The sequence below is a fragment of the Podarcis pityusensis genome, assembly GCF_964106645.2.
Source record: "Podarcis pityusensis genome assembly, chromosome: 8".
Classification (NCBI taxonomy): Eukaryota; Metazoa; Chordata; class Lepidosauria; order Squamata; family Lacertidae; genus Podarcis; species Podarcis pityusensis.
The window spans coordinates 50,368,075-50,392,950 of NC_138033.1; the positions used below are offsets into that span (position 1 = coordinate 50,368,075).

Below are 24,876 nucleotides of genomic sequence, written 5' to 3' on the forward strand. Positions count from 1 at the left end.
GAGGATAGCTCGTGGCTGCTAAACCCAGCCAGGAGAAGAGAGCCTGGGAGGGGTGGGGGTCTCTTCTGAGAACTTGTGGTACACCCCCCCCCCCATATCACTGTCTGCTTACACTGAGTCAAGGCCAGTAGCAGCAGCGAAGAAACGCCCGTCAAGATGGTGCTGAGCAGGAGGGCAGCGCGGCGTCCAAAGTGGTCCACGGTCAGGCACAGGAAGAGGAGCGCAACCGCCTCACTCGCCACCAGCAGGAAGTAGGGGAAGTAGAAGCCTGGGGCGTAAGAGGTCAGGTTGCGGGTGAAGCTGTGGCGGATCCCACTCCCAATGAACCTGGACGGTAGGGGAGACAGGAGGCGGGGGCAGAGAGATGATAAAATGCTCTGCAGTAACTCTAGGAGGATGGACCAGGGGTTAGAGTTTGACAGTATGAGCAGGGATATGGGTCCCGTGGGTCAAATAAAGAGGGTGGCACATGGGCCGGAAGTTCCCCATCCCTGCCCAAGAGAAGCATTACTTGTGAGTAACTCAGGACAGATAGCAAAGAGGATCAATGTATAAGTCTGTGAAGAGACCAACTGGATGCCCCTGGGAAGCCGCAAGGGGGGGGGGAGGCAGCAGCCCTCTTCCCACTGTTGCTCACTAGCAATTGCTACAGTATGCAAAGGTAGGCTGCCTCTGGACGTGGAGGTTCCAGAAGACATTACAACTAATTGTCACTGCTGGGAGATTTCACCACCACAGCAACTTCAGAGTGGCTGTCAAGACTTCCCAGCACAGCTCCCAGCTCCCACAACCAGTTCTCAGAGAACCCACAACACATCAGGCTCTTACGCAGTGAAACCCAGGATAAGGCTGTTCTTCCAAATGACCCGGGTGCGGAAGATCTTGCAGATGCTGTGGTACTGTGGCAGAGGGGCTCCTCCAGACAGGTTGTCCAGCTCTGGAGACGGAATTAAAAACATATTGTGAGACAACCAGCACCACTAATCCAGGAAACCCGCAGCATATATTTTTTAAAATTAATTGACATGAAGAATGTACATGCTGGCATTCAATTATATTCTTGGGGCAACTAACAGCAAAAAGTTAACACAATGAAATAATCTCTCAACAATGAGGGAAAAACCACAGACCAAACAGCAAATAAAAATGGCAGAAGTAAGAATTAAGAAGTCTTGAGATTTATTTGCATTTTCAAGGTCAGTGGCAGGTGCCTAAAGGGCAGCCAAGAATCCTTGGGTGTGCCAAAGCCAAAATGTCCTCTTCCATCATTTCACAGACATATGCGTGGATCCTCTTTGCTATCTGACCTGAGTTATTCACAAGTAATGCTTATCCTCTTGGGCAGGGATGGGGAACCTCTGGCCCATGTGCCAAATGTGGCCCAGGAGGCTGTTCCTGTTTACCTACTTGCCCCACAACTGACATTGTATGACACCACATATGCAACTTCCAAGGAACAAATGGGAGCTTAACAGGAGCTCCTGATGGTTCCTCTACCCATCAGTGCACCTTGTTCCTCAGCAGGAGAAAGCTTGCACTGAAACTGCTGCTAAAATGGGAAAGAAAGAGACTCTCAAGTTTTCACAGTGGCTTCAGTGGAAAGTGCTGCCTGCCCCTGGAGCAAGCCCCTTGGAAGGGGTGCTGAGAGTACACCTTCAAAGAGAAGCCACTGTGATGTCAGGTAACTGATAGACAGCCCTGCTTCCTGTCAAATTTGGCCTGAGAGGGCAGTTGCAGAGATCTGGCCTGCTTGATGAGGTAGGGGAAAAGTTTCTCTAGCTGTGCTCTAGGCGATGTTGGACTCCAATCAGCCCCATCCAGTATGACTAACACTCATGGGGGATGGAAGTCTATCTTCAACTGGAAGGTGACAGGCTCCCCATCCCCTACTCTAGGGGACCAAAAAACTCCATCCACATCAGAGAAACACATCCACCCATGTTGCGGCTTGCACACCTGCTTCTCACAGTGGGTCAAGAGGCATTGATCCTGAAAAGGCAATTGGTGCTTTTTCCAGCCTCCAATTGCATGGGGATGGCGTACCTTACACCCAAAGTAACCTGGCAGGGCAGATATTCACCAGCCCCACCAACCTGACCTCCCACCAACCCAGCATCCCATTGCTCCAAGCCAGAAACTGACAAAGCAGCAAGGCTTAGAGTGAGGGTCAAGCCTAGCCCTTCAGACCTCACCTGCAAACAGGTGCTCCCAAGTGTAGGAGTCATCCTCCAGGCGGATTCCATTGCCCTCGGCTAAATCCCGCAGAACCTGCTTGCCTTCCTCAAGCTGCTGAGTGGCCAAGAGCCAGCGGCCCGACTCAGGGGAGAGGGCAGGACACCTGCTCCCAAAAAAGAAGAACAAGCACCGCTGGCATGACTGGTGGAATCCTGGCAGGCAAAGCTGGAGCGTAGCTGCTCCTTCATTCTGTTTGTTTTTTTTTTAATAATTTTTTATTAAGGTTTTAAACAAAGAAAAAAGAAAAACAACACACACAAAAAACAATACAAAACAACAATAAAAACAAAACATAACAATTAAAAACAAACTCTCTTTTCCATATCCAATTTTAGATTACTTATTTTCTGGACTTCCTCATACCTCCTTTTTTTGTATTCCAATCCACATTATTTGTCCAGCAGTTTCTTTTCCACTTTTTTAATCCCAATCTTTAATTTAATAAACTGTTAAAATATATAACTTCAACTTTTTTTTAAACCTAATCCTTGCTCTTAATGTCATATAGCTTTAAATTTTTCCCTTTTATTATCAAATTTCCATTTCTTTAAACATCTTTAATCTTAATCTTTAATCTTAATCTATCCTTAACTTTAACCTGTACAGCTGGAAACCACTTGTTTTCAGTCCAACATCACTCTAACATTCCTTAATTTTGCAGTGTTTCTGAAGATAGTCTTTGAATTTCTTCCAGTCTTCCTCCATCGACTCTTCTCCCTGGTCTTCATTCTGGACAGTGTATCCCCACATGGAGAGCAACTACCCAAAGCTTGCTGGATATTCTTGGGAAACCCAGCCTCTTGGCTACAGCCTGCACAAACAGGAGTAACCACAACCACACTGTGCAAAAATGAACAAGGCAAAACTTTCAGGGGAGAAGAAGGAGGGAGAATACAACCAAAAGTTTATTAAAAATCTAAAACATTTATTATTATTATTATTAATTATTAATAATTATTAAATAATAATAATAATTTTGGTGTGGGGGGTAAAGCTGATGGTTGTTATGTTCCCAAGCATGAACCAATTCAGAAGAACTATGGGGGCAGGGAGCCTTGAGTGCATATGACACTGAAAACTCTCCTTAGGTGGTGTTTAAGGAAGTGTGGCTTGTGTGGTGAGACGGGGGCTTTTCAGAAGAACAGTCAACTTGCCGCATCTCAAGTAGCGAGAAACAGCTGAACTGTGCAGCCTTTTGCTGCTAGGTCAGTGAGCCATACTAATGGCCTCTGCCCGCCAACCAGAAAGTGTTTTAAAATCCAGAAGGAGGAGAGAGAGGAAAGGGTAGGGGGGTCATTTGTATTACATAACAGCAACTTGGGGTCCCCCCTTCTGGACATCCATTTTATTGGGTGTTCATGAGGATTTGTGCTCATCATGCAAACAGGACCATCACACCAGATCCCACACTCAATACTGTTTGTGCCTGAAGGTGTTTTGGAACAGTCACACTGCTTCATTTCCAAGCAGTGCATAGCCCTGGAATGTCTTATACCACAAGCATTCTGGTTTATTTTTTGTCCTGCTTTTGCTGTGCTATAGCTTCTCTGGAGAGCAATAATGTGGCAGCATTGGGGTAGGATGGCAGAGCAAAATTATGTAGAACGAACCTGCCACTGATGCACTACTATTATGTCAAAAACATGTTGCGGAAGACACCCACAATACCACCTTTGTCTGGAGCGGCCCGTACCCTTTCCTGGTTTCAAACTCGGGACACTGCCTTTGTGCTATGCAGAGAGAAAGAAGGGAAAGAGTGCTTTCTAGTACTTTCTTGTATGGATCCAGGGCCTCTCCCCTAAGTGTCCCAGCATGACTCTCCCTTTCCCTGCAATGTTTAAACATCCACTCCTTCCTCTGCAGTACACACCCCACATTGCTCAAGCCTAAAGGAAGCTGCTCCAAGTTGCAGCTGGATCAAGTGTGTTCCTTCAGCCCTTGAACTGAAGGGCTCTGCCAAGGGGGTGCTCTAGTGAAGAGGGTTTGCTCAGCACCAAACACACTCAGGCAGTGACCTCTGCAAGGCTGAGGAAGTGCCAAGTGGGCTGAGGCTTCAGAGTGGCTCGCAGCAGCACCTTCTCCTGCCTGGAAGGGTTGCAAGGAAATCGTGCAAAGGAGGCAGCGTGTACAGAGCAGGAGTGGGGATGCATGTGCGGCAGCAGGCAGCCACAGGATAATCGCTGCCCTCTGACCCCGTCACCATCGGGCAAGGGTAGAGCCACCCCCATTCCTTTCCCACCTTGGGTGTGCTGTACCACTGTGTTTTGGCTACATTCAGTGGGCAATATTTGACAATGCACACATGTGCAATGCCACAGCGTAGCGTCAGCTGAAAGCTTTTTAGGGCACCAGGTTAGGGGATCGAGCAACTTTAACACAACTCTTGGATGCTGCAGGACTTTTGTCAGATAGGCGTAGATTATTTATTCTGAGAAAGCAGGGCTGGGGAACCTCAGGCTCAGGGACTGAATATGACCCTCCATTTGGCCCTCGTAACTCTCCCCAGGCCACACCCCTCACTCGGTCAACTTCAGGTCCTGAGTGTTTTTTGCCTGGCTGGAATGCGCCCCTGAACTCTGATAATGCCTCTTGTTTCCCTGGATGGAGGAAAGAGAGAGATGTTGGTGCCAAAACTGGTCTACTGGACAAAATGTGTGTTGCTCTGCCTGCCTTTGCTTCTACCTAATGGAATGCGGCCCTCAGAAGGTTGTCTAGAAGATAATGTGGCCCTTGGGCTGAAAAAGGTTCCCTTCCCATATTTTAAGGCACCAGGAGAATTACAGGGAGTTCCCACCCTGAGAAGAGTTTTCTCAAAGTGCGGTGGGAGCGTGTGAACCACACTGATCTCCTCATTGACATGAGATCTGCAATGCTTGTTGTGCCTCTCATTTCAAGGAGTCATGTGTCTCCATTGTAAGGCTTCCCACCCCCTTAGTATTCAGGGCTGAGAGGCAGACTTACCACCAGCAGGCAGCCAGGAGAGTGAGTCCCAGCACTATTGTCCCCTGGAGGAGCCGCCACTCCTTGCAAGCCACCGCCAGCCCTGGCAAGAGCAGCTCCCCAGCCACCCAGAAGAAACCAGCGCCCATGGTGACTGCCAGGCGGTGCGGAGGGTCACACAACTCCAGCCCTGGGGAGGAAAAGCCAGTGAGAAACACAAGAAATGGAGACGGGGGGCAGAATGTAGAGGAGAGGTGCACATGGCAGGCAGAGTTTGCTGGTAGCCTGGGAGACACACGGGTCTGCTTTGGCTAGGATCCAGAGTTCCCAACCCATTATCCGAAAGCAGAGGCAACTGTGGAGGACCTAACAAGGATGTGGGGTAGCAGAGAGGGCCACTCACTTGCAACATAGAGGGAGAGGAAGGTGCCAGCCAGCAGTGCCCCAAAGAGCAGCCGGGTAAGTACAAGCATAACGTAATTCACAGCCAGCGCCACGGCAATGCCCAGAGGGATGGACAGCATCAAGGAGGAGATGAAAGTGGCCCTGCGGCCAAACCTAGAGAATCAAAGGAGGGCAGTGAGTAAGGATGCAAAATTGGGGGATTCTACAGGAGAGCCAAAGGCCCATCTAGTCCAGCATCCTGCCCTCAGCCAGATGCCCCAGTAGGAAGTCTACAGCTCTCACTGGCTGCATCTCTGCTCAAAAACCCCAGCCCCCTGGGCAGAAGCAGCCAGTTCAGTTACCAGTCCACGGGTGTACAAGCAAGAGAGTCTGGCTTTTTTAACTTGGACTTTTGAAAAGTCCTTTGCAAACATTATGGAACGGTGGAACTCACTCCCACAGGACACAGCGAGGGCCACCAATATGAATGGCTTTTAAAGAGGACTGGATAAATCCATGGGCAATAAAGCTACCAGTGGCTACTAGCCACAATGGCTGTGCTCTGCCTCCATGGCCGGAGGAAATAATGCTTCTCAATGCCAGTTGCTGGAAATCGCAGGAGGGGAGAGTGCTCTTGTTCTGAAGTCCTGTTTAAGGGTTTCTCACAAGCATCTGGGGGGCCACAGTGAAAACAGGATGCTGAACATGATGCATGCTGGACTGGACTCTAACCACTACACCACACTGGCTCCAATACCAAGTCAAGCTGTTTTGTTTCTCTTGACTCTGAGTGACAAGACTCTCTCCAGGGTCTCAGCAAGAGAAGGATCTTCCCTGCCACTTGCCATTTTATCATTAAAACAAAAACAACTGGAACTGAACCTGGGCTCTACTCCATGCAAAACCAGTGCTCTACCACTAAGCATTACATTCGCTTCCCTTGGGGATAAGAACATCCTGGTTCAACAAGACTGCAGAACCACAACACCATACAGTAGCTGTACACTAAGATGTACTGGGTTCGCTGGGACGCTAATTAAGAACATGGTAACAAGCTTCCAGTCCTCACTGAGGATTCACAGCATGCAGGCAAGGCTTGCTACAAGCTCAAGGGAAGGCAAAGCAGCATTGTGATGGGGAAATATTTTACCTGTCACAGGCCGATCCAAAAGCCATGTAACCAATCAACCACCCCAGGAGGTGGGTGGTTTGCTCCAGGGGCACCTGCCAGTGGTTGGCACAGACCAAGTCCCACTAGAAGAAAAAGGGAGGAGACTTTTCAGAACCAGGAGGCTGGTGGTGTTGCCTGCCTTTAGGTCTTCTCATAGATATAGACATGCCCAGGGGCCACTTCCAGCTTTTGAGGCCCCCAGCCATAATAAAATTTAAAAATAATGGCGCACAAAAGCAAAATGACCTAAATCAGTTAACAACAAAAATAATCAAGCTGGTCTCTGACCGTAATAAATTTCATGTTCATGTTCAACAAAAATCATGGATTTTACCAAATGGCACCTCTTATTTGTTTAAATGCCTCCCTCACCCTCGCATAAAAACAAGCTGCAAAAAAAATCAAATGCAGAAAAAGTAACAATTTAAAACCTAAAAATTAAAATTAACCCTAAATTTGAGGCCTACTTTAATCTGGAGGCCCAGGCCAAGCCCCTCCCCGCTCTTTACAAAATGTGCAACAGCGAGAGGTTTTGCCTAGGTCAGAACCCACGGCGTCATTTGGGCAGGTGGACCTGGGTCTCCCTCTTCCGTCCCCTTCCCAGGGCCACTCTGCACATCCTCAGAGGCACCCTTCTGACCCACGGACCTGCGTCACGACGGTGGAGAGGAGGCCGGCCTCAGGCAGGACGTACTCCCAGCCGCGGGTGCAAGGGCCGGTCCCGTTGGGCTCGAGGCCGCCCCCGGGCGGCGGGTAGCGGTAGAGCAGGCAGTGGCTGCCGGGCGGGGTGGAGGCGTTGAGCAGCTCGGGCCCGCTGGCGTTGCGCAGCTCGGGCGGCAGCAGCGCCGGGTCCGGGCGGCAGCGGTGCTGCGGGGTGGCGGCCAGCAGGAGCCCCGCGGCCAGGCCGAGCGCCAGCGGCACGTTGGGCAGCCACGAGGCGGCAGCCAGGAGCCGGGCGCGCCGCCCGAAGCCGCCCACCTGCCGCAGCAGCTGCCCGTCGAAGTCCATGCGCCGCGAGCAGGACGGTCACCTGGAGCAAAAGAGCAGCGCCGCCTGGCTGGCTCGCTAGTTCGACGGCCGCGGTGGGGCGGGTGCTTAAGGAGGCCGGCCGGAGGGAGCCGCCCCCTGGGAGCACGGAAGGAGGAAAGGACTGGGGAGCGCACGGCGAGGCAGCGACCCTCGACGGTCCTCGCCCCGGTGCCGCCGCTCGCTTCTTCCCTCTCGGCCTGACTGCGCCAAGAGAGCCGTCGAGGGAAAGCAGCCGGGATAAGGAGGGCTGCTTGCGGCTCCCGCTTTTTAGACGGCCCGCTCGCCGACGCAGACACAAGCCTTTCCTCCTCCTCAGCGCCGCCTACTGGTTCTCGTCCGCCCCGTCGCGTAAGGACACCAAGCAGGCGTACCGGGTGGATTCTTCAAAGGATTCCGGACACGTTTCCCTAAGATTTGCCTGTTGATTTACGTGAGAAAATAAGGTGGTGGGTTGGCAACATATATTCGCGTGATAGCAATAAAATTTCAAAGCGGTTTACAAAAAGGATAAAACAATAAAATTATCAGTAAAAAAAAAATCAGTTAAAATTACTATCTATATTATTCAAAAATAATTAAAATAAACGATAAACTAAAAACAAAAACAAAACAAAACACAAGATTAAAGCACATTACAACATTCTGCATGCCTGGGTAGATTTGCCTAAACAAAAATATTTTAGCAGGTGCCCAAAAGAGTCATTGAAGACACCTGCCTGATTGTGATAGGCAGGGAGTTCCAAAGTGTGAGTGCTGTAGGCAAAATAAAAGCCTTTTCTCCCTTCAAAAGCAGGAGGGAGATTGAGGATCATTGCAGAAGTCCCACCCCCTTAGATCAAGAGCCTGGCTGGAGCAGACTTTTGGGGGCGAGCCATCCAGGCCAGTACTGTGTCCTGGATCCTAGAAGGAGAAGCCAGGCAGATTCCTCTGCAAAGCTCACCCACCAGCCTTGCAAATTACTGTGTGTGTGTGTGTCCAGCATTCTTCCTTTGGACATTGTGGAGGATAGAGTGGGCTGCATCTGATAAAACAGGCTGCAGTCCACTAAAGCTTAAGCCAAAACAGGTAGCCTTTAAGGCAATTCCACAAGACTCTTTGTTGTCATTGATCCTGTGAGAGTAGTAATAATACACTTTTTAAACCACCCTTCAACCAAGTTTCCTTAGGCACCACCAGCTTCTGACTCATATAGGGACCAAAGCTGCCTCTTGGCTGTGCTTCTGCCCTGAAGCTGGATCAGACCAAAGTCCCACCTAGCCCACCCCCCTGTTCTTCAGATGGCCAACCAGATGCCCACAGGAAGCCTGCAAGCAGGATGTGAGCACAAGGGATCTCCCTCCCTCCTGTGGTTTTTAGCCATTGGCTTTCAGAAGCATCACTGTCTCCTACAGTGGAGGCAGAACACAGCCTTGTCCTCCATGAATTTACCCAAGCCTTTTACAGCTATATTATCATTACAAACTGTAGGAGCCAGTTTGGCAGTTTAATTTCACTTTGTGAAGAAGTGCTTCCTTTTGTCTGTCCTGAATTTTCCTGCATTCAGCTTCCATGAGCGTAGCCAAGGGGGAGCAGGGAGGGGCAACTGCTCCCCCCCAAATCAATAAAAATCAATAAAAACATAGCTAACTGAGGTTCTGCCTCTCCCCAACAAGAGACCTGCACTCCCTAACAAAAGGCTTGCCCCTCCCCTAACAAAAATCCTGGCTACGCCCATGTCATCTTCATTGGATGGCCCCTCCCACTACATTAAGGAAGATTGTGCAGGACCCAGGAAAGATGGCAGGAGGTCATACATAGGCCCTTAGCTATGGCTACTTGAAAAAAGGACCTGGAAAACACAGGCCCTTTACCTGGACTGACGAGTGCACCATTTAGCCTGGTGTACCCTTGTAATAAGAAACTAGAACAGACAGGTGCCGCAATTTGACCCAATATTCTTCTGCAAAGAGCCCCTTCCAAACCCAGGATCTGCGCCCAAATGTAAACTCCAACCTGCTTACAGCTACTTCCTTTTGTTTCTAGGAAAATAGGAGGTTGTCTTATTATACCAAGTCAGGCCATCTAGCTCAGCACTGCTAACACATAGTGGCTCTCTTGTCTGTGTTTCAGACAAGGCACATCCACAGTCTTATCTGGAGACATCATGGATTGAACCTGGGTCCTGCTCTGTGCAAAGCAGATGCTCAACCACTGAGCTACAACCCCTCCCTATTTCTAGTCTTTAAAAATCCCCATGCTTCCCCCGCCCTCCCCCAAAAAATTAAATAGTGTTTTACATATTACTCCATAGCAGAACTAACTGCTGGTGGTAGAGCTTTGCAGTTGCCTTTTAGGGAAGCGAGGAGTGGCCTCCCCATCTGTTATTGCATAAAAACAGACACAGAGTTTGAAATCACTCCCCAGCTGCCTAACGTCCTAGAAACACCTTGCCTGAGAGTCACATGATTCCAGGGACTGGTCAGCTTTCCCTCCCTGGCTTCCTGCCTCTTAGACTCACCTTTCCCAAGGTAGTGGGGTGGGGGTGGGGAAATGTCTCCATGTTGCAATGCAGATCTAAATGTTGTTTCTAAGTGGTGGGGGGGGCAGGGTGCACAGCCAAGAAGAGGCCTTGCTTTTAACTTTGCCCAGTAAGAAGGCTCAGAGACAGCAGCTGAGGTTGCACTGCTGGGACAGAATGGCTGCTGATAAAAAGGCCTTTTGTTCTAAGGGCCCCTCCCTGTCTGTAAATGTAGCTCTTATCAATTTACTCATCTGGGCAGGGAGAGAGAATCTGGGGAAGAGGGAGGAAAGATTATTAGCACTCTAGCAGCTGAGACAGAGAAGGAGCAAGCACATTCCGGTCAAGCAGCTTTCTTTCAGCTACTACCTCTGAGTGACTGTATCCTATATCAGGTTTAAGCCTGCCAAGTGTGTTTGACAAGTGCTGCTGTGCTTGCTCCAAACAGCCTCCACCCCTGCGAGAAGCTTGTCACTGCACCTCAACAGACTGGGGGACTGTGGGGCCATCAGACAAGTCACGGTGAATCTGAACACAAGTATTGCAGGGCAAAGGCTGGTTCTGTCTACTGGGATACGTTGGCTGTATGCATACTATTCATTTAATGCTCATTCCCCCCTTACACACAAACAAAAAACCAATCCCAGGAACAGCTACAATTCCCAGCATCCTTAACAAACTACAGTTCCCAGGATTTTTTTGGGGGGGGGCAGGGGCAGAGAATGTGCTTTAAATGTGTTCTGTGTTTTTTCAGCCTACGTTTAAGTTATCTCCCTCCAGCAAAACAACTGCATTCATTCATGTCAGCGTTGTCTTTAAATATTCCGTCCCCCAGGTGATAGAAATTGCTAAACATCCTGAAAATTGCTCTTTAAATCTCCGGACTGTTCAGCAATTTGACCCACTTCAAATTCTTGTTTGCAGAGGTGAATCAGGATGCTATCTCATCGCTCCAAAGTGCTCTGAGAGGACACAACACAGCCAGCTTTTGTCTCACCAGCTGATTATTCCAGCCAAACAAATCTTTAGAACATGGCAAGCAACATGTAGCAACAGATCCTGTGAAACTTTGTCCATGTGCATCAAATCCCAGGGTTACCTGCAGGAACTGGCCTGCCATCATCAAAATAATTGTTGGCAGGGGTCGACCTCAACTGTGACTGTTCTGAGAACTCCTTTTAAAAATTATTTTTAAGGGAAGGAAACACTGCTCTATATTGAATCAGCCTCTTGGGTCTATCTAGCCCTGTATTGTATACACCTGATCCAGCCCCCAAGCAATTTTTGCTTTCCCTCTCTGCAAGACCTCTCATTTGAGTGGCAGTGGAGAAGCACAGCACCTTGATGGGGATGCAAACTGTCACCTTCCTGGTTGTCAGGTTGATCATTTAACAAGGGAAGAGGGAGCAGCACCTGCTTGTGTGAGGCAGTGGGGTGTCCAACTTCTGCTGCAAGGATTCAGACAGGGGGATGCAAGGAACAGAGCGTTTCTGCCACCTTGAGCTCCTTGGAGGAAAAAAATGGAATATAAATGCAATAAATAAATAATAGACCACCCTGAGCTAGATGGATCAATGATCTGATACCAGGTGAGGCCGTTTCTTGTGTTTCCAGGTCTTGCAAAATTCAGAATGCCTTGAGCCAGAAACACTCTTTCCAGTGAAGAAATGGAAGCCTTGCAATGAGGAAGTGACAACTCTTTCACAATATTTGCAGCAGAAGCCAAAGTGAGCAAACCTCAGGATGCATGGCTAAAACAGCCCCCTGAGCATCTTAAGAGGAAGGATCGGCACAAAGGTGTTAAACAAAGTGCCCCATTCCATTCTCACCCTGGTAATTAATATTTCCAGGATAGCAAGACCCTGTCCACACACTACGCAGAAAAGACGACATATTTTCTCCAGATCCCCAGCTGATCCCAAGGGAGCTAGAAGTAGCTTTTAATTGTTAAGCCACCTTGGTCACTTTACATGGAAAAGCAGAGTCTAAATGTAATAAAACAGGAGGTTACCTCTGCTGCAGCTGCTGCTAATCTTTTCTGCTCCCTGCCATGACCTCCCTGCAAGCTGTGGCTGTGCTTTGACAAGCAGCTGGGATTTCAGCCCTTTTGATCAGCCTCTGTCTGGTGAGCAAGTTTCCGCAAATTGCTGGTGACACCTAGTGGTGCAAGACAAAAGTTCACTGTGCACCTGTTTGTATATATAGCAAATTTGACTAGCCTGTCTTCTTCCACCCGTCCCAGCTAGCCCAAAACATCTGGAAGCCACAAAGCTGATGCTGTCAGGGACTCTGGGAACTCTCGCCTTGCACTCTTTATTGCTGTGCATGGCTGTCTCCTATTTATGCCTCCAACTCTGCAAAAGAATGCCAATTTGAGGGGAGTCTTTGGCCCGACCCAGCAGGGTTCTTCTTATGTTCATAGGCATAGCCTGGAGTGAAGCTATAACTCAGCAGCAGAATCTGTGCCTTGGACTGAAGAGGTTCCAGCTTCAATCACAGCACATCCCGGTTTATTAGTCATTCATTTATTCAATTTATTCCTTCCTCCCAAAGAAGCCCAGGGTGGCAAAAAAAAAGTGATAAAACAACAAAATCATAATAAACATGCCTGCGAGTCAAGAAACAATGCTGGAATAGATGGTCCAACTCAGCATAAGATAGGCATGTAAATGTTCATCTCCCTCTCCCCAGACCTCATCTTTATTTTATTGCATCTACATCCCATCTTCCCTCCAAGCTCTAGGTGGCACATGAGGGTTTCCCTTTCCCCCATTTTATCCTCACAACAACCCTGTGAGGTAGGTTAGGCTGAGCAGCAGCAACTGGTCCAAGGTCGTACAGTGTGCTTCAGGGCTGTTTGGGAATTTTGTACTCTATTCATGCCTCTTTCCCAAGATATGCTCACTGGGGTTGGAATTGCATCACTTTGGTGATTGTGTATGGCAGGGACGCGCAACCTGCAGTCAAATGTTGATGCATTTCAGCTGCCAATTATCCCAAACCTATTGACCATGGTGGTCACAGCTGCCAAGAGTTGCTGTTCTCCATCCCTACTGGACAGCACCTAATGGCAGTGGCACTAGATACACAGAGCAATTGTAGTGAATGCATGTGCGCGTGCACACACACACACACACACACACACAGAGTGTGGTGGTGAACACAGTATCCCTGCCCTCCCTCATACAATTCGGCGTTTGTCAAGACAAGCTTCATGGAAGAGCCTCACCAAAATATGAAGGAAAACACCTGTGGGATGCTAACATGCCTGGCCTTGTAGTATTGTAGAGAGAGATATTCGGACATGTATTTGTGTGTGTAAACCAGGTGTGGGTAACCCTTTGAGTGTCTAGATCAGGGGCCAGCAAACTTTTTCAGCAGGGGGGCAGTCCACTGCCCCTCAGACCTTGTGGGCGCCGGACTATATTTTGAAAAAAAAATGAAGGAATTCCTATGCCCCCCAAATAACCCAGAAATGCATTTTAAACAAAAGCACACATTCTACTCATGTAAAAACACCAGGCAGGCCCCACAAATAACCCAAGGATGCATTTTAAATAAAAGGACACATTCTACTCATGTAAAAACATGCTGATTCCCGGACTGTCCGCGGGCTGGATTTAGAAGGTGATTAGGCCTGATCTGGCCCCCGGGCCTTAGTTTGCCTACCCATGGTCTAGATGTTGAACTACAAATCCCATCAGCCGCAACAAGCCTGGTCAGTGGCTAGGAATAATAAGAGCTGCGTCTCAGCGTCTCAAGGGCCAAAAATTCACCACACCCGGTGAAGGGAAAGAAGAGGGGTTATTTACAAGATCTGTTGATGCTGTGTGTTAGAAAATGGATTATTCTGTATGGATGCAGTCTATTCCTTCATGACCTTTGCATGGGACCTGTACTTGTGTGGAGAGATGTTGCAAAATGCTAGAGGTAGAAAGTAGGAACAGATGCTCCGAGCTCTCCCTTAAGAGAAGAACTTAGTTCTTTTGGCGTGTTATGGCCACTTACGAGCATTTTCTCCAATGCCTTAATCCCAGTTCAGTCCTCACAGTTCCTTTGAATTAAGAGGAGGGGCCACTAAGTGAACCAAAAAAGGGGGTGCTCCAGGTGATGTACACCGGGATCCCAACCCCCATTTTTTGGTTTTAGAAGTTAAGCAGAGAAGTCAGCATTAAGACCTTGAAAGGTGAGTGAGTCAGGCCAGCCATGTCTGGCGTCTTCATGGCTGAAGCTTGCATTTTTCAATAAAAGCTTGTGGTATAGATCTGGCATTGCTCTATTCTTGAAAACTCAGGGAAGGTTTTACAACATTAACACACAAGGCGGCAGCATATATCCAAGGCTGTGCATTTAATGTGGTATTAAAAGGGGCAGGGGGGAGAACAGAGTTGGATCCAGACTAAGCTAGTTATGCTTTAGTCCCAATGAAATCAAGTGGCAAGTTAGTTGTCTAACTTTGGTTTCAGTGGGGCGAAGTATGGATTAAACCCACATAATTTGCATAAATACAAAAGGCAGGCAGGATATTGTTCGGGTCAAGATTGATGGATGTACTGGATGTGATGAGCCTGTCCTGCAGCTGGGGCTACACCAAAGGGCAAAGGAAACTGCATTTTACCGTCAGATACCTGATCCTACTAGCACAATAATCTACACTGATTAGCAGCAGTTCTCCTGGGTTGCAGGTAGGAGTATTTCACAGTCTTGCCGGGGGAATGAGCCTGGGATCTTCTGCAGTGCAGAGCAACTAGTGCAAGAGAACCCCAGCTGCCCACCCAAATACCCTTGGTATCTTCTAGAATGACACAGGTGAGATTTTACCTTGCCTGCCCAAGATGGTATGTTGTAGGAGGGAGAGTTGAATCTTGGGGATCTGGGTTCAAACCTCACTCCAGACATGGACTGATTCTATCCCTGTCGTATCTGTAAAAACGGACATGCATGAGGACTTAGTAGTACAAGAGTATGTGGAACACTTTGCCCAAAAAGTCTGGATCAGTCATCGCCAACCTGGTGCCCTCCAAGTGTTCTGGAATGCAATTCCTATCAGTCCCAACTCCCAGGGATGATGGGAATTGTAGTCCAAAACATCTGGTGGGCACCAGGTTTCTAAAACTGAAGCCTGGGTACACAAAGAAGATGGTGTTCACCTCTTAAACTGGACGCAACACTAATACCTCGGCAAAGCTGGAGAAATTAAGAGCCCAGTTGTTGTTTTTTTATAAAAATTTATTTATGAACATTATCTCTTGAGGGACAACAGTATCTCTGCGCTTCTCTCTGTACATGCAACTGTAGAAAATAACATCTGTATTCGCTTTGTCTCTTTCCGCAGGAAGTTGTACAGCTAAAGGACAGTTGTGTGGTGGCAGAACAGGGGCCTCGGCAGCACCAGCACCACCAAACAATATGTACACAAACTACATTGTAAAAAAAGAGTAAAGTACATTGTTACATTACAGACAACGCACCCCGCCGCTGTTTTAAACCCCACATTCTACGCAAGTCACACTAGTACAAATAGAAGGTTGTGAATTGACCTGTGAGAGTTATTTACATGTATATACACTGTCTGGTAGAAGCCTTTTAACAAGGAGGGGAATTTACACTGAAGTCCAAATCAACCGAGTGCATGTGTCGAAGGGTGTTATGCTCGTGCTAGTATCCTGGTCTTAAAATTGAGGATTTTAGAAAGCCTTTCCATTCACGGATATAAAAAATAATAATGGGGGGGGGGGGAATGTCAGGGCCTACACTGTGACTCAGGGCTATATCCTTGTGTGGTTATAAAGGAAGTTTCTGAACAGGGCAGACTAGCTAAACCAGCCATTTCTTTCCTTAGCCACCCTGGCTGTGAATGGAGAACAGTGCAGTGCTTTTAAGTTGTTCCTGTGGAAACACAGGGTAAAAGCGACCGGCGTTTCTTCCAGGGCACAGAATGTTCACTTTCAAGGCTCTAAAGCATTGGAACACAAACGTTTACAGGTAATGTGTCTCTCGCACACAGACACCCACCATGAAGGACCCAAACAGTCCAGTAAGCAGCACAAAAGCAGTTTTCTAGGGTGAGAGCAAAGGAGCTAGAGGTAGGCATGAAAAACCTGTGTATGAAGGATGGGCATATGGGAGCCAATCAGCAAGGGAGACATATGTGGCTGAGGTGGCATTGGCAGGGGATGCCATCTTTGGGAAGTCAAGTCATTACCCCATTGATGTTAGAGGCTGCTTTCAAAGCCCCAGAATTCTGACCAATGGTGAGTGAGAAGGCCATTTGGAAGACCTCCTTGCTTAGGGTAAGGGAATCACTAGGTTAACAGATGTCTTCCACAGCACCTGCCACAGCTACTGCCATGCCTTTAAAGCAGCAACAAACAATTCAGAGGAGGCAACTGTCGTGATACTTTTAAAATATCATATGCATGTGAAAATAAAATATAAAATCGTCTTCCTGGCCTGTTCTGTGTATAGGTTTTGGGTTTTACTTCTTTTTTAAAATGCCAAACTGGCATCTATCTGCTAGATGGTTTTTCCTCCAAAAGATTTAAAGGAAGATGGGTTCTCCTCCACTAAACTGTATTTCAAAAAGAACCTTTGCTGCTAAGGCATGATGTAGGACTGATGGCTTGTTAGCTGCCTGCCTGCCCCTTCCCTGCAGTCTCCTAAAATGGTTCACAGATTATCAAGCTGCCACCCCACCCAATGACTCAAAGTAGAGAGAGAAGCAGTGCCAAAGGAACACCTGGCCTGATACAAATTATTTTTAAAAAATTTGGGAGGAGTGGGAGGAACTCCTACCAAAGTGGGTCAGCCAAAGAAGAGGAGGGCAGACTGACCAGGCACTGAAGAGAATGGCTTTTAACATCAACAAGCACTTTGCTTCCTCTCACATAGTCACCAGGGGCAAGTGTCTGCACACCTAAGAATGTGTAACAAGGACTGGGCATGATCAAGCAACCCACATTGCAACACTCTTGCTGCCTGCCTTAGCTAGGGGATTTACACTGATGGAAAACTGGGGAGCAATGGGTTCTCTTCAATCACAGAAGATGCAAAGAAGCAAGGTCTCTCAGAAAATGTCACACACCAGCCAGAAAGTGGGCCTAGAGCTCAACTTAGCTAAACCAAAAGACCAATGAAATGATGCTCTCTGCTAACACAGGAACCACACAATGCAAGGCATTCCCCCCCCCCCCCCCCCGCAACACAACATGCACTTTTCCTGAATGGTGAGGATTTAGGATCAAGTCCTTAAGCTACAGAACCACAAATTCTTCAGCCTGCCTCCACAAAAATTTCCCTCTGGGGGAATATAATCTTTGCTTCTCTAAGCCATCCTCTTGCCCAGAATGTGATTGACTGGTGGCTACACATCTGGAAGGGGCTACATAGTGTGCCACAGATGCTCAACATGATTTTCTGCAACTGTTCAGAGTACAGAGCCAAGGCAACATCAGAAGGCAACTATGGAATAGGAAACAACACAAGCCCACATAACACCTTCTGACGCAGTTCAGGAGAAGGGGGTGTATTTTTAGTTCTGTTAGCTCAACTCAGGAATACTCTGGCCTCATCTTGTGCTCCAAGGCAAGAGTGGCAGAGCCCAAACTATCAAACTGCAAACCACACTTCAGCCTGCTGACCACCAAATTAGCAAGCAATCCAGCAGGCCTACACTAACAATGGGGGAGCCACGTCAGGACAAGGAGAATGTCTGCACTGAACTTCCCTAAATTGAAGTTCTGGCATATTATCAGCAACTCGTACCCTGAGAAATGTTGGGTCAGAAACCTCTTCAGTGAAGAGGAAGAGATGTTGGGGCTTACAGGGCCCCTTGCTTTGCACGTTTGCCTTCTCAAACAGCATTTGAGGCTGGGGGCTGCTTCCAAGCACATCCTTCTGAAGCACCTGTGTCCTTTTGTCACAACTTCAGGCTTTGGTTTGTGAAATGGCTTTGGCTGCTCTCTCTCCCTCTCATCCACTCCTCACCCTCCCCAGCCCACAGGGGCCCTGGTTCACTCCATCCTATCATGAGGAGGCAGGACTCTCACAAGTCTGAATGTGCAAGGGCCTGCCTTCTCATCCCTTTAGACCCTTCCAAGGCAACCCTGTTTAAATATGTTATGTAGCTGCAGATTCTGCACAGAAAATGGGCACCGGGTCTTTGCTCAAAATTCAAAACTGGGAAGGAAAGAAACCAGATGAGCGTAAAAACATGAGCATTTGGCATGCTCTGCTCTTGCCTGTTTTGCAGGCCACCTGTTCCACAGGATCAACAAGGCCACATCCCTTACCCCTTTGGCCTCTGTATTGGTGTGTGTTGCTTTTCCCTTCCCTGGGGGTGAGCAGTGGGAAAGGGGTGGTGGTGGGAGGGTGCTGCCTAGGGTGAACTATACATACAAAGGTAATTTTAATTAATTTATTTATTTCTTTACACATGACTGAAAGTGATGTTACAGTACATAAGTTATTTACAACTGTGCAGTAATGTGTTGCAAAATAAATTATCTAGAAGGCAGCAAAAGTACATTGTTAATGAATATAAAAACTGTACAGCTTTTATGGGATACAATTTATCTTTATACGAGTATTGGCTCTTGTAGTGTTTTATCTTTTTTTTTCAAGTTATGTTCTCAGAAAGAGAAACAAAATGCCCAAGATTAAAGGAAAAATATATATATTTATATATATTTATATATATATATATATATAAACCATACGGATTTTACTCCATTTAAAAACTGAATTGCAAAGTCCTTGCTCTGCGCCACTTATTGTACAGGGTCAGGTGGCTGCTGCCTCCCCATGGTTTTGAAGGATACCTGGAGCATGTCCTGGGTCTCGAGTCCAGTGGCCTGGCCCTTGTCTGTGCCACCTCCAGGGCCTGGCTGAGTGCTCTCTTCTTCTTTTTTTATCAACTTATTTTACTGTAGCCTGGATGCAAGAAGAAACCAAAGAACTCTCTCACCCCTCCCCAGAACCCACCTACCCCCCACAGTTTCGCCCTGCAGTTTATCTGAGGAAAGATCCACCCACAGGCAAATGGGGGGCGGGAGGAATCAAAGCGCTTGAAACAACTGCTGTGATTGTGAGTGTGTCAACGGCCCTGGTCACCTCCCTTCCCTGTTTGGCAGCTGATGAAGCACAGAGGGGGGTGTCTCAAGGTTTCTCTTGCTCCCTGCTTCCATCGGTCTCTCTCCTTCCTTCCTCCAGTCTGGTAAGATGCTGCCGTGCGCAAGCTGCCTGCCTTCCGTCACAGCAACCGGTGTGAAAGGAGCTGCCTGCACCTCACCTTCCCCTTCTCCTGCTGCCTGGTGCGCAGGGAGACAGTGTGAAGAAAGTGCCATTTATTTTCTCATTGATTTTTTTTCCTGCTTCCTCCTTGTCTGACTTGGGATTCATCAGCAAGCGGTTGGGGTGTGTGTGAGCGCCTGCACCCATCCTCAGGGGGCACCCACCCATGCCAGTTTGCAGTGAGAATGTCTCCAGGCTTGGTACTGTCATGCCGGCAAGAGCACAAAGTCATCGTTCACGTCCACCATTGGCACGTAGAACGAGGGCACTTCGTTCACACAGAGCGATTTGTGCCCAGCAGGGTCCAGCTCCTGCACTTTCAGCTGCCACTCCATTCGCTGCACTGCATTTAAGGCCGCTGCTTCATGTTGCTGTCGCATCAACAGGCACGTCTGGACCAGAAAAGAAAATCAAACACAATTAGGTGGGGGTGGAGCATTTAAAATGATGATGTTAGCCTGGGAACAGCCCAGGACCAATAGAGCAGGGATAGCCAATTGAGGGCCCTCCAGATGATGTTGAACTACACCTCCCATCAGTCCCAGTCAAAATGTTCAAGGGTCAGGAGTGGTGGGAGGTGTAGTCCAGCAACATACTGAGGGCACTATGTTGGCTATTCCTGTGGACTGTCCTCTTGATAGAGATCTTCTGGGGCCCCAATTTCTGTTTTTAGCTATCTGTTGTTAAAGATGTTTCCATCTCACTAGGGTTTGGGCATTTAATTATTCCACTGTTAATTCCTGCTTTTCTGACTGCTACTTTTTACTGTTTTATTCATCAGTGTTTTGTTGTAAGTTGTGCTTTTCTATTGTTTCATTTTACTCTTGTAAAAGCAGAATGTTAACCATAAATAGGATCCAAAGGCCAAGGAGCTCATTTCAGAGAGAAACTAGGTCCTCAGATAGAAGCTGCTGTGTGAGGAGATTCTAAGCAGGCAATATGATCTCTCTTCTTGGGCCAATCAAGGATGAAATAAGGAAAGGGCCAGGCATAAGGCATTCAGTCAATTTTTAAAAGTAATACAGCAGGTTATTAAATTTTAATTGTTAATGCAAGTACTTATAAAAGATAGCAGGCAGCAAACATCAACTCAGAAGACACATACATTCTTCTCTCACACAGAGAAGGGGATGTCTCATCACAGATGGTGCCTGCTGTGCTGAGTGTGTGCTTCCTCCAAAAACAAGGAAAGAATGCTGCTTTCTTCAAAACTATGAAGTATATATGCAGGTTTAATTTATTAGAATGTCTTTTTTAAATCAGGCAAGAGCCTTGACAAATTTTCAAGTTCTGAAGAAAGGGAGAAGGCAGCAAAAAGTAAGTGGCTGGTGATGGAGAACACACGCTTGGGTACAACTGGCTGAAAACATTTACATTACTGATAAATAGGCAATGAGGCATTAGCAAACCTGGGAAATGAACTAAAGAAAAGCAAATGTTTTTGAGTTTCATGAACAGACTGTTATCAGAAATGTAAACATTTTCAGTCACTTATAACCTAGTACGTTTTCTGTACATTTCAAAGTCTAATGGAAAAAGCAGCTGACTGTATGGGAGGGAATCAAAGGAGGAGTTGTGCCATTTGCAACTGGACCTGCTTTTTGCAATGCTTACTTGAAAGGCTGGGAGCAGGGAACATGAACTGTGGTGTGCCCTCTCCCCCAGAATTGATACCGTTGGGGTTGTGCATGTCAGGCACCAAGACAGAGTCCTCCTGACTCAGAGAAGGTGGACGATGAGCAGCTAAGCGAACTTGGCAACCCCAACAGAATAGTTTAAGGGAGAAGATAGGATGGGAACAGAGGAATTGACAGTGAAGAGCCAGCTGAAACACCACCATATGAGAGGGGCATTTGGAGCAATGGGCCCTGTGAGCCTGCTCTGCAATGGAAACAAACACAATAAATAGGGGATGAGTATGCTCAGTCTACCTGGAGTACGGCACAGTGAGATGTGGACTTATTGTAAGGTTAACCTCAAATGTTACCAGTTCTTGGGAGTGGGAGTGATGCCGAGGCACAACCTCCAAACCATGAAATAGAGGCAAACCTCAAAAGATGTTGAAGAAAAAAAGCATTCTGACTGTCAGATGTGAATCATAATGTATTTCAAGTGTACCCACTCTTCATCTGTGGCAATAATACCTTCTTTATTTCTTGGATGAATAGTATCTTTGCATTTTGGAACAGCACATGAAAGCTCTGCTTGGAAAATATGGAAACCTTGAGTGCATCATACTTTTTCCGACACGGAAGGGCCCAAAGGTTGTTACCACAGCTCCACAGGCTACTGGTCTGTTTCTGGGCACAATTCAAAGTGCTAGTTATGACCTATAAAGCTCTGAAAGGATTAGGTCCAGGCTATTTGAAAGGCCATATTCTCCTATACAAACCTGCTGGGGCTCTGAGAGGCCCTTTTCTCAGTCTGCCTCCCTCATAGGCACAGTTGGTGGGGATGTGGGAGAGAGCCTTCTTGGTGGCTGCATCCAGACTTTGGAACTCCTGTCCTGGAGCAGTTAGACTGGCTCCCTCCTTGTTGTCCTTCTGCTAGCAGGTAAAGACCTTTTTATTCCAACAGGATTTTAGGAACTGACTGTTTTTAAGGAAAGCACTGGTGCTGTTATGTTTTTATTGTTGTTATTTGTATTTTTAATAAATCTTTTTATATATTGTCTTAATTCTATTTGTGTTTAATACTTAAATTTTCTATTTTTTCCATTTTATCTGTAAGCTGCCTACAGTCCCAGTCAGGGTAAAATGTGGGATATAAACAAACAAACAAACAAACAAACAAACACACACACACCTGAAGCTGCCTTAATTTTTTCCTGCATTGTTGGGGGTTGGACTAGATAAGCTTTTGGGTCCCTTCTAACTCCACAATTCTCTAATTCCAGCAGATGCCAGCTGGTTTGTGTCCAAGGTAACCATGCTCAAAACCCACAGCACCTTCAACTGGGAAGCTGTGGAGATGTTCTGTGATGACAATTATTATTGCCCCACCCCCACCCTTCTGGACAGATATCACTCCACATTTCAGGCAAGAGGGCCTACTTCCCAAGCAGGCAACAGCAAGTGGCAAGAACCAACTTGCTTCAGAAGAAGTCTCTATTTCCAACCCTCTCTACTAAAATGCAAGTGGGGGGGGGTCCCCATAGACCTGGTGCTGCCAATGCTTTGGCTTTACTGCTCACCTTCATCCGGTCATACTTGTCATCCACATCCTGTAACCATGAAATGAACTGACGAGCATTGAAACGATCTCTGACGGATTTGTTTTCATCTCCCTGAGACATAGAATGAAGGGGAGTTTAGGAGAGACAAACACAGACCAAAATAAGTTCTGAGCTCGTTTTCTCTTCCCTCCCCCCCCCCCCCCGCTCTCTCTCTCACACAAATATGACTCACTACATCAGAGTCTAAAGCATGCAGGTGAAGGGCCTTCTACTTTTGCAATATTTAAGGAGTACACCACACCATTCAGCTGGTACTTTCAAAGAGGATCTCCCTTGGATCTTTCTGGGTTAATCAATGTGATGCCCTCCAGGTGTTTCTGGACTACAAATCCCATCATGCCTGACCATACTGGGTGGGGTTTATGGGAGTTATAGTCCAACAATATCCAAAGGGCACCATATTGACTACCATTGTTTTAAACAAAACTTTCACCCCTCCAACCATGTGGCACCAAGCATCTTCCTTTCTTAGTGTATGTATTGGGAACTGCTGAGCTCTAAATCAGATGAAAAAGATCAATACGATGGAGAGCTAATAAATTTCCCTTATCCCGCCTAGTGCATGGGGACCGACGTCTGCAATGCAGCACTTGCTTCCCACTGAAATGACAGCTTTATGGCAAGCAAGCAAAGCAGCTGCAAAGCACGTGGCCAGTAGGAGGTGCTGGTGTCATTGCTCTGTTCAGCTGCAGCCACTTGTAAATTCTTTTCTTGCTGCAAAGCAACACAGGGTGCTCAAGTCTGACTCATTTACAGCTCCAGATCTTTGGTATTTGCTGGTACTAAAATTATTTTGGGGTTGGGAAGAAAATGCAGGTGGAGAACAGAGCTTCAGTTTCCACAATCCCAGAGTTGCCCAGCATTTCTTTTTTTAATGTAAAAGCTCTGAAGCAACATTATTAGCTTAATGAGAAGATGCCATAAGGAATTACAAAAGCAAACACCCTGTGGAAAATTTAGCGTTGCTCACCAGGAGATACTTGCTCGTGTTCTCTCCCTCTCTCTCTCTGTCTCTCTGTCTCTCTCTCTCTCTCTCCCTCTCTCTCACACACACACACACTTTTGAATAATTATTCGATCCAGCCAAAGCTACAAAAAGTGCAGATTCTTTTGGGCACAGGCCCAATGCACGAGTGATGAAGTCAGAGCCACCTTGGTGAGAAAAGCGTCATCTCTGCCTCACCCACTCATTATCACCATCAGAAGACGGGCCCAGACCTGATTTTCCAGAGGCATGTTGTACACCTCCGAATCCAGAAGCATGGTGCATGCGCTGAAGGGCACTGCTTGATTGGCTATTGTCCTTGCTGCTCGGCAATGAACCCTCAATATCTCCTGTTCACATGACACAATCAGCTTCTCCTGGAGAGAGGAGGACAGAGTTACCAAGGAGCAAAAGGCACCCCTGCTCCTGAAGGGTAGTGGGGAGGCCTGCCCCCCAGCAGCCTTTGGACACCTAAGCATTTGCTGTTACCCGCTCAATGCTATGCTGGAGGCGCAGTTTGCCACGGACTGCTTCCTGCTGCTTGAATAGCTCCTTGAGGGGATCCGCCAACGATGGAGGGGGTGCAATCTGAAATGCAGAGAAAACAGAAAAAACGTCACAAAGCCGCAGCACCTTCAGCCACCACTTCTGTTTCCAATGAACAGATCTGTTCACATTCAAGCAGTGCCTGGAGCAGTCTTAAGTTTCCTGCTGCTGCAGTGAGGTCAAGACCCAGCCACAGGCATCCTTGCTCCAAACAGAGCTTTGTTTACGCAGCAGGACACAGCTGGGGCTAGAACTCTCATGTACTCTTCCTGTTCACCTTTCAGGCAGAGACATCCCCTCCTCCCAAATACACCAAATGTCTGGCTGTTTATGCTGTGGAGTAGAAAGCAGGGAAGCCGCAGCTCTTTGAACCAGTCTAACAAGATGCAGCTTGGAGTGTGATTGCCATCTCGCTCCTGCAGCAGACAACATATTCAGCAATTTACACCCTGCTCTTGCATGCAGGAGAATCGCCAGGCTCCCCTGAGGGTTCAGTCCGGATGCTGTTTTTTTCTGATACTCTAACCAAGAGGCTGTTAATCATTTATGTGCCTTTGGAGTGC

General features: G+C 47.5%; 2 protein-coding genes and 1 long non-coding RNA gene across 5 annotated transcripts in view; 1 reads left to right on the plus strand and 2 right to left on the minus strand.

The window, feature by feature from the left end:
• Positions 1–9,096, minus strand: part of SLC22A31 (solute carrier family 22 member 31) — an 11,488-nt gene extending 2,392 nt beyond the window's left edge. Inside the window, exons 1-8 of the mRNA XM_081017808.1 lie at positions 8,476–9,096; positions 7,379–8,177; positions 6,710–6,813; positions 5,579–5,733; positions 5,197–5,365; positions 2,193–2,338; positions 829–937; positions 113–327 (exon numbers count right to left, since the gene is read on the minus strand). Of these exons, the coding sequence (XP_080873934.1) occupies positions 113–327; positions 829–937; positions 2,193–2,338; positions 5,197–5,365; positions 5,579–5,733; positions 6,710–6,813; positions 7,379–7,738 (1,258 nt within the window). The 5' untranslated portion in view covers positions 7,739–8,177; positions 8,476–9,096. The remainder of the gene's footprint in view (positions 1–112; positions 328–828; positions 938–2,192; positions 2,339–5,196; positions 5,366–5,578; positions 5,734–6,709; positions 6,814–7,378; positions 8,178–8,475) is intronic.
• A 320-nt stretch (positions 9,097–9,416) lies between these two features.
• On the plus strand, positions 9,417–10,003 carry LOC308483735. Its single transcript, XR_013989765.1, has 2 exons — positions 9,417–9,556; positions 9,601–10,003. It is a non-coding gene; the product is annotated as an uncharacterized lncRNA (long non-coding RNA).
• A 5,461-nt stretch (positions 10,004–15,464) lies between these two features.
• Positions 15,465–24,876, minus strand: part of ANKRD11 (ankyrin repeat domain containing 11) — a 199,015-nt gene continuing 189,603 nt past the window's right edge. For all 3 annotated transcript variants that reach the window (XM_081017738.1, XM_081017737.1, XM_081017736.1), the window contains exons 10-13: positions 24,257–24,355; positions 24,001–24,144; positions 22,741–22,833; positions 15,465–19,939 (exon numbers count right to left, since the gene is read on the minus strand). In XM_081017738.1, the coding sequence (XP_080873864.1) occupies positions 19,754–19,939; positions 22,741–22,833; positions 24,001–24,144; positions 24,257–24,355 (522 nt within the window). In that variant the 3' untranslated portion in view covers positions 15,465–19,753. The remainder of the gene's footprint in view (positions 19,940–22,740; positions 22,834–24,000; positions 24,145–24,256; positions 24,356–24,876) is intronic.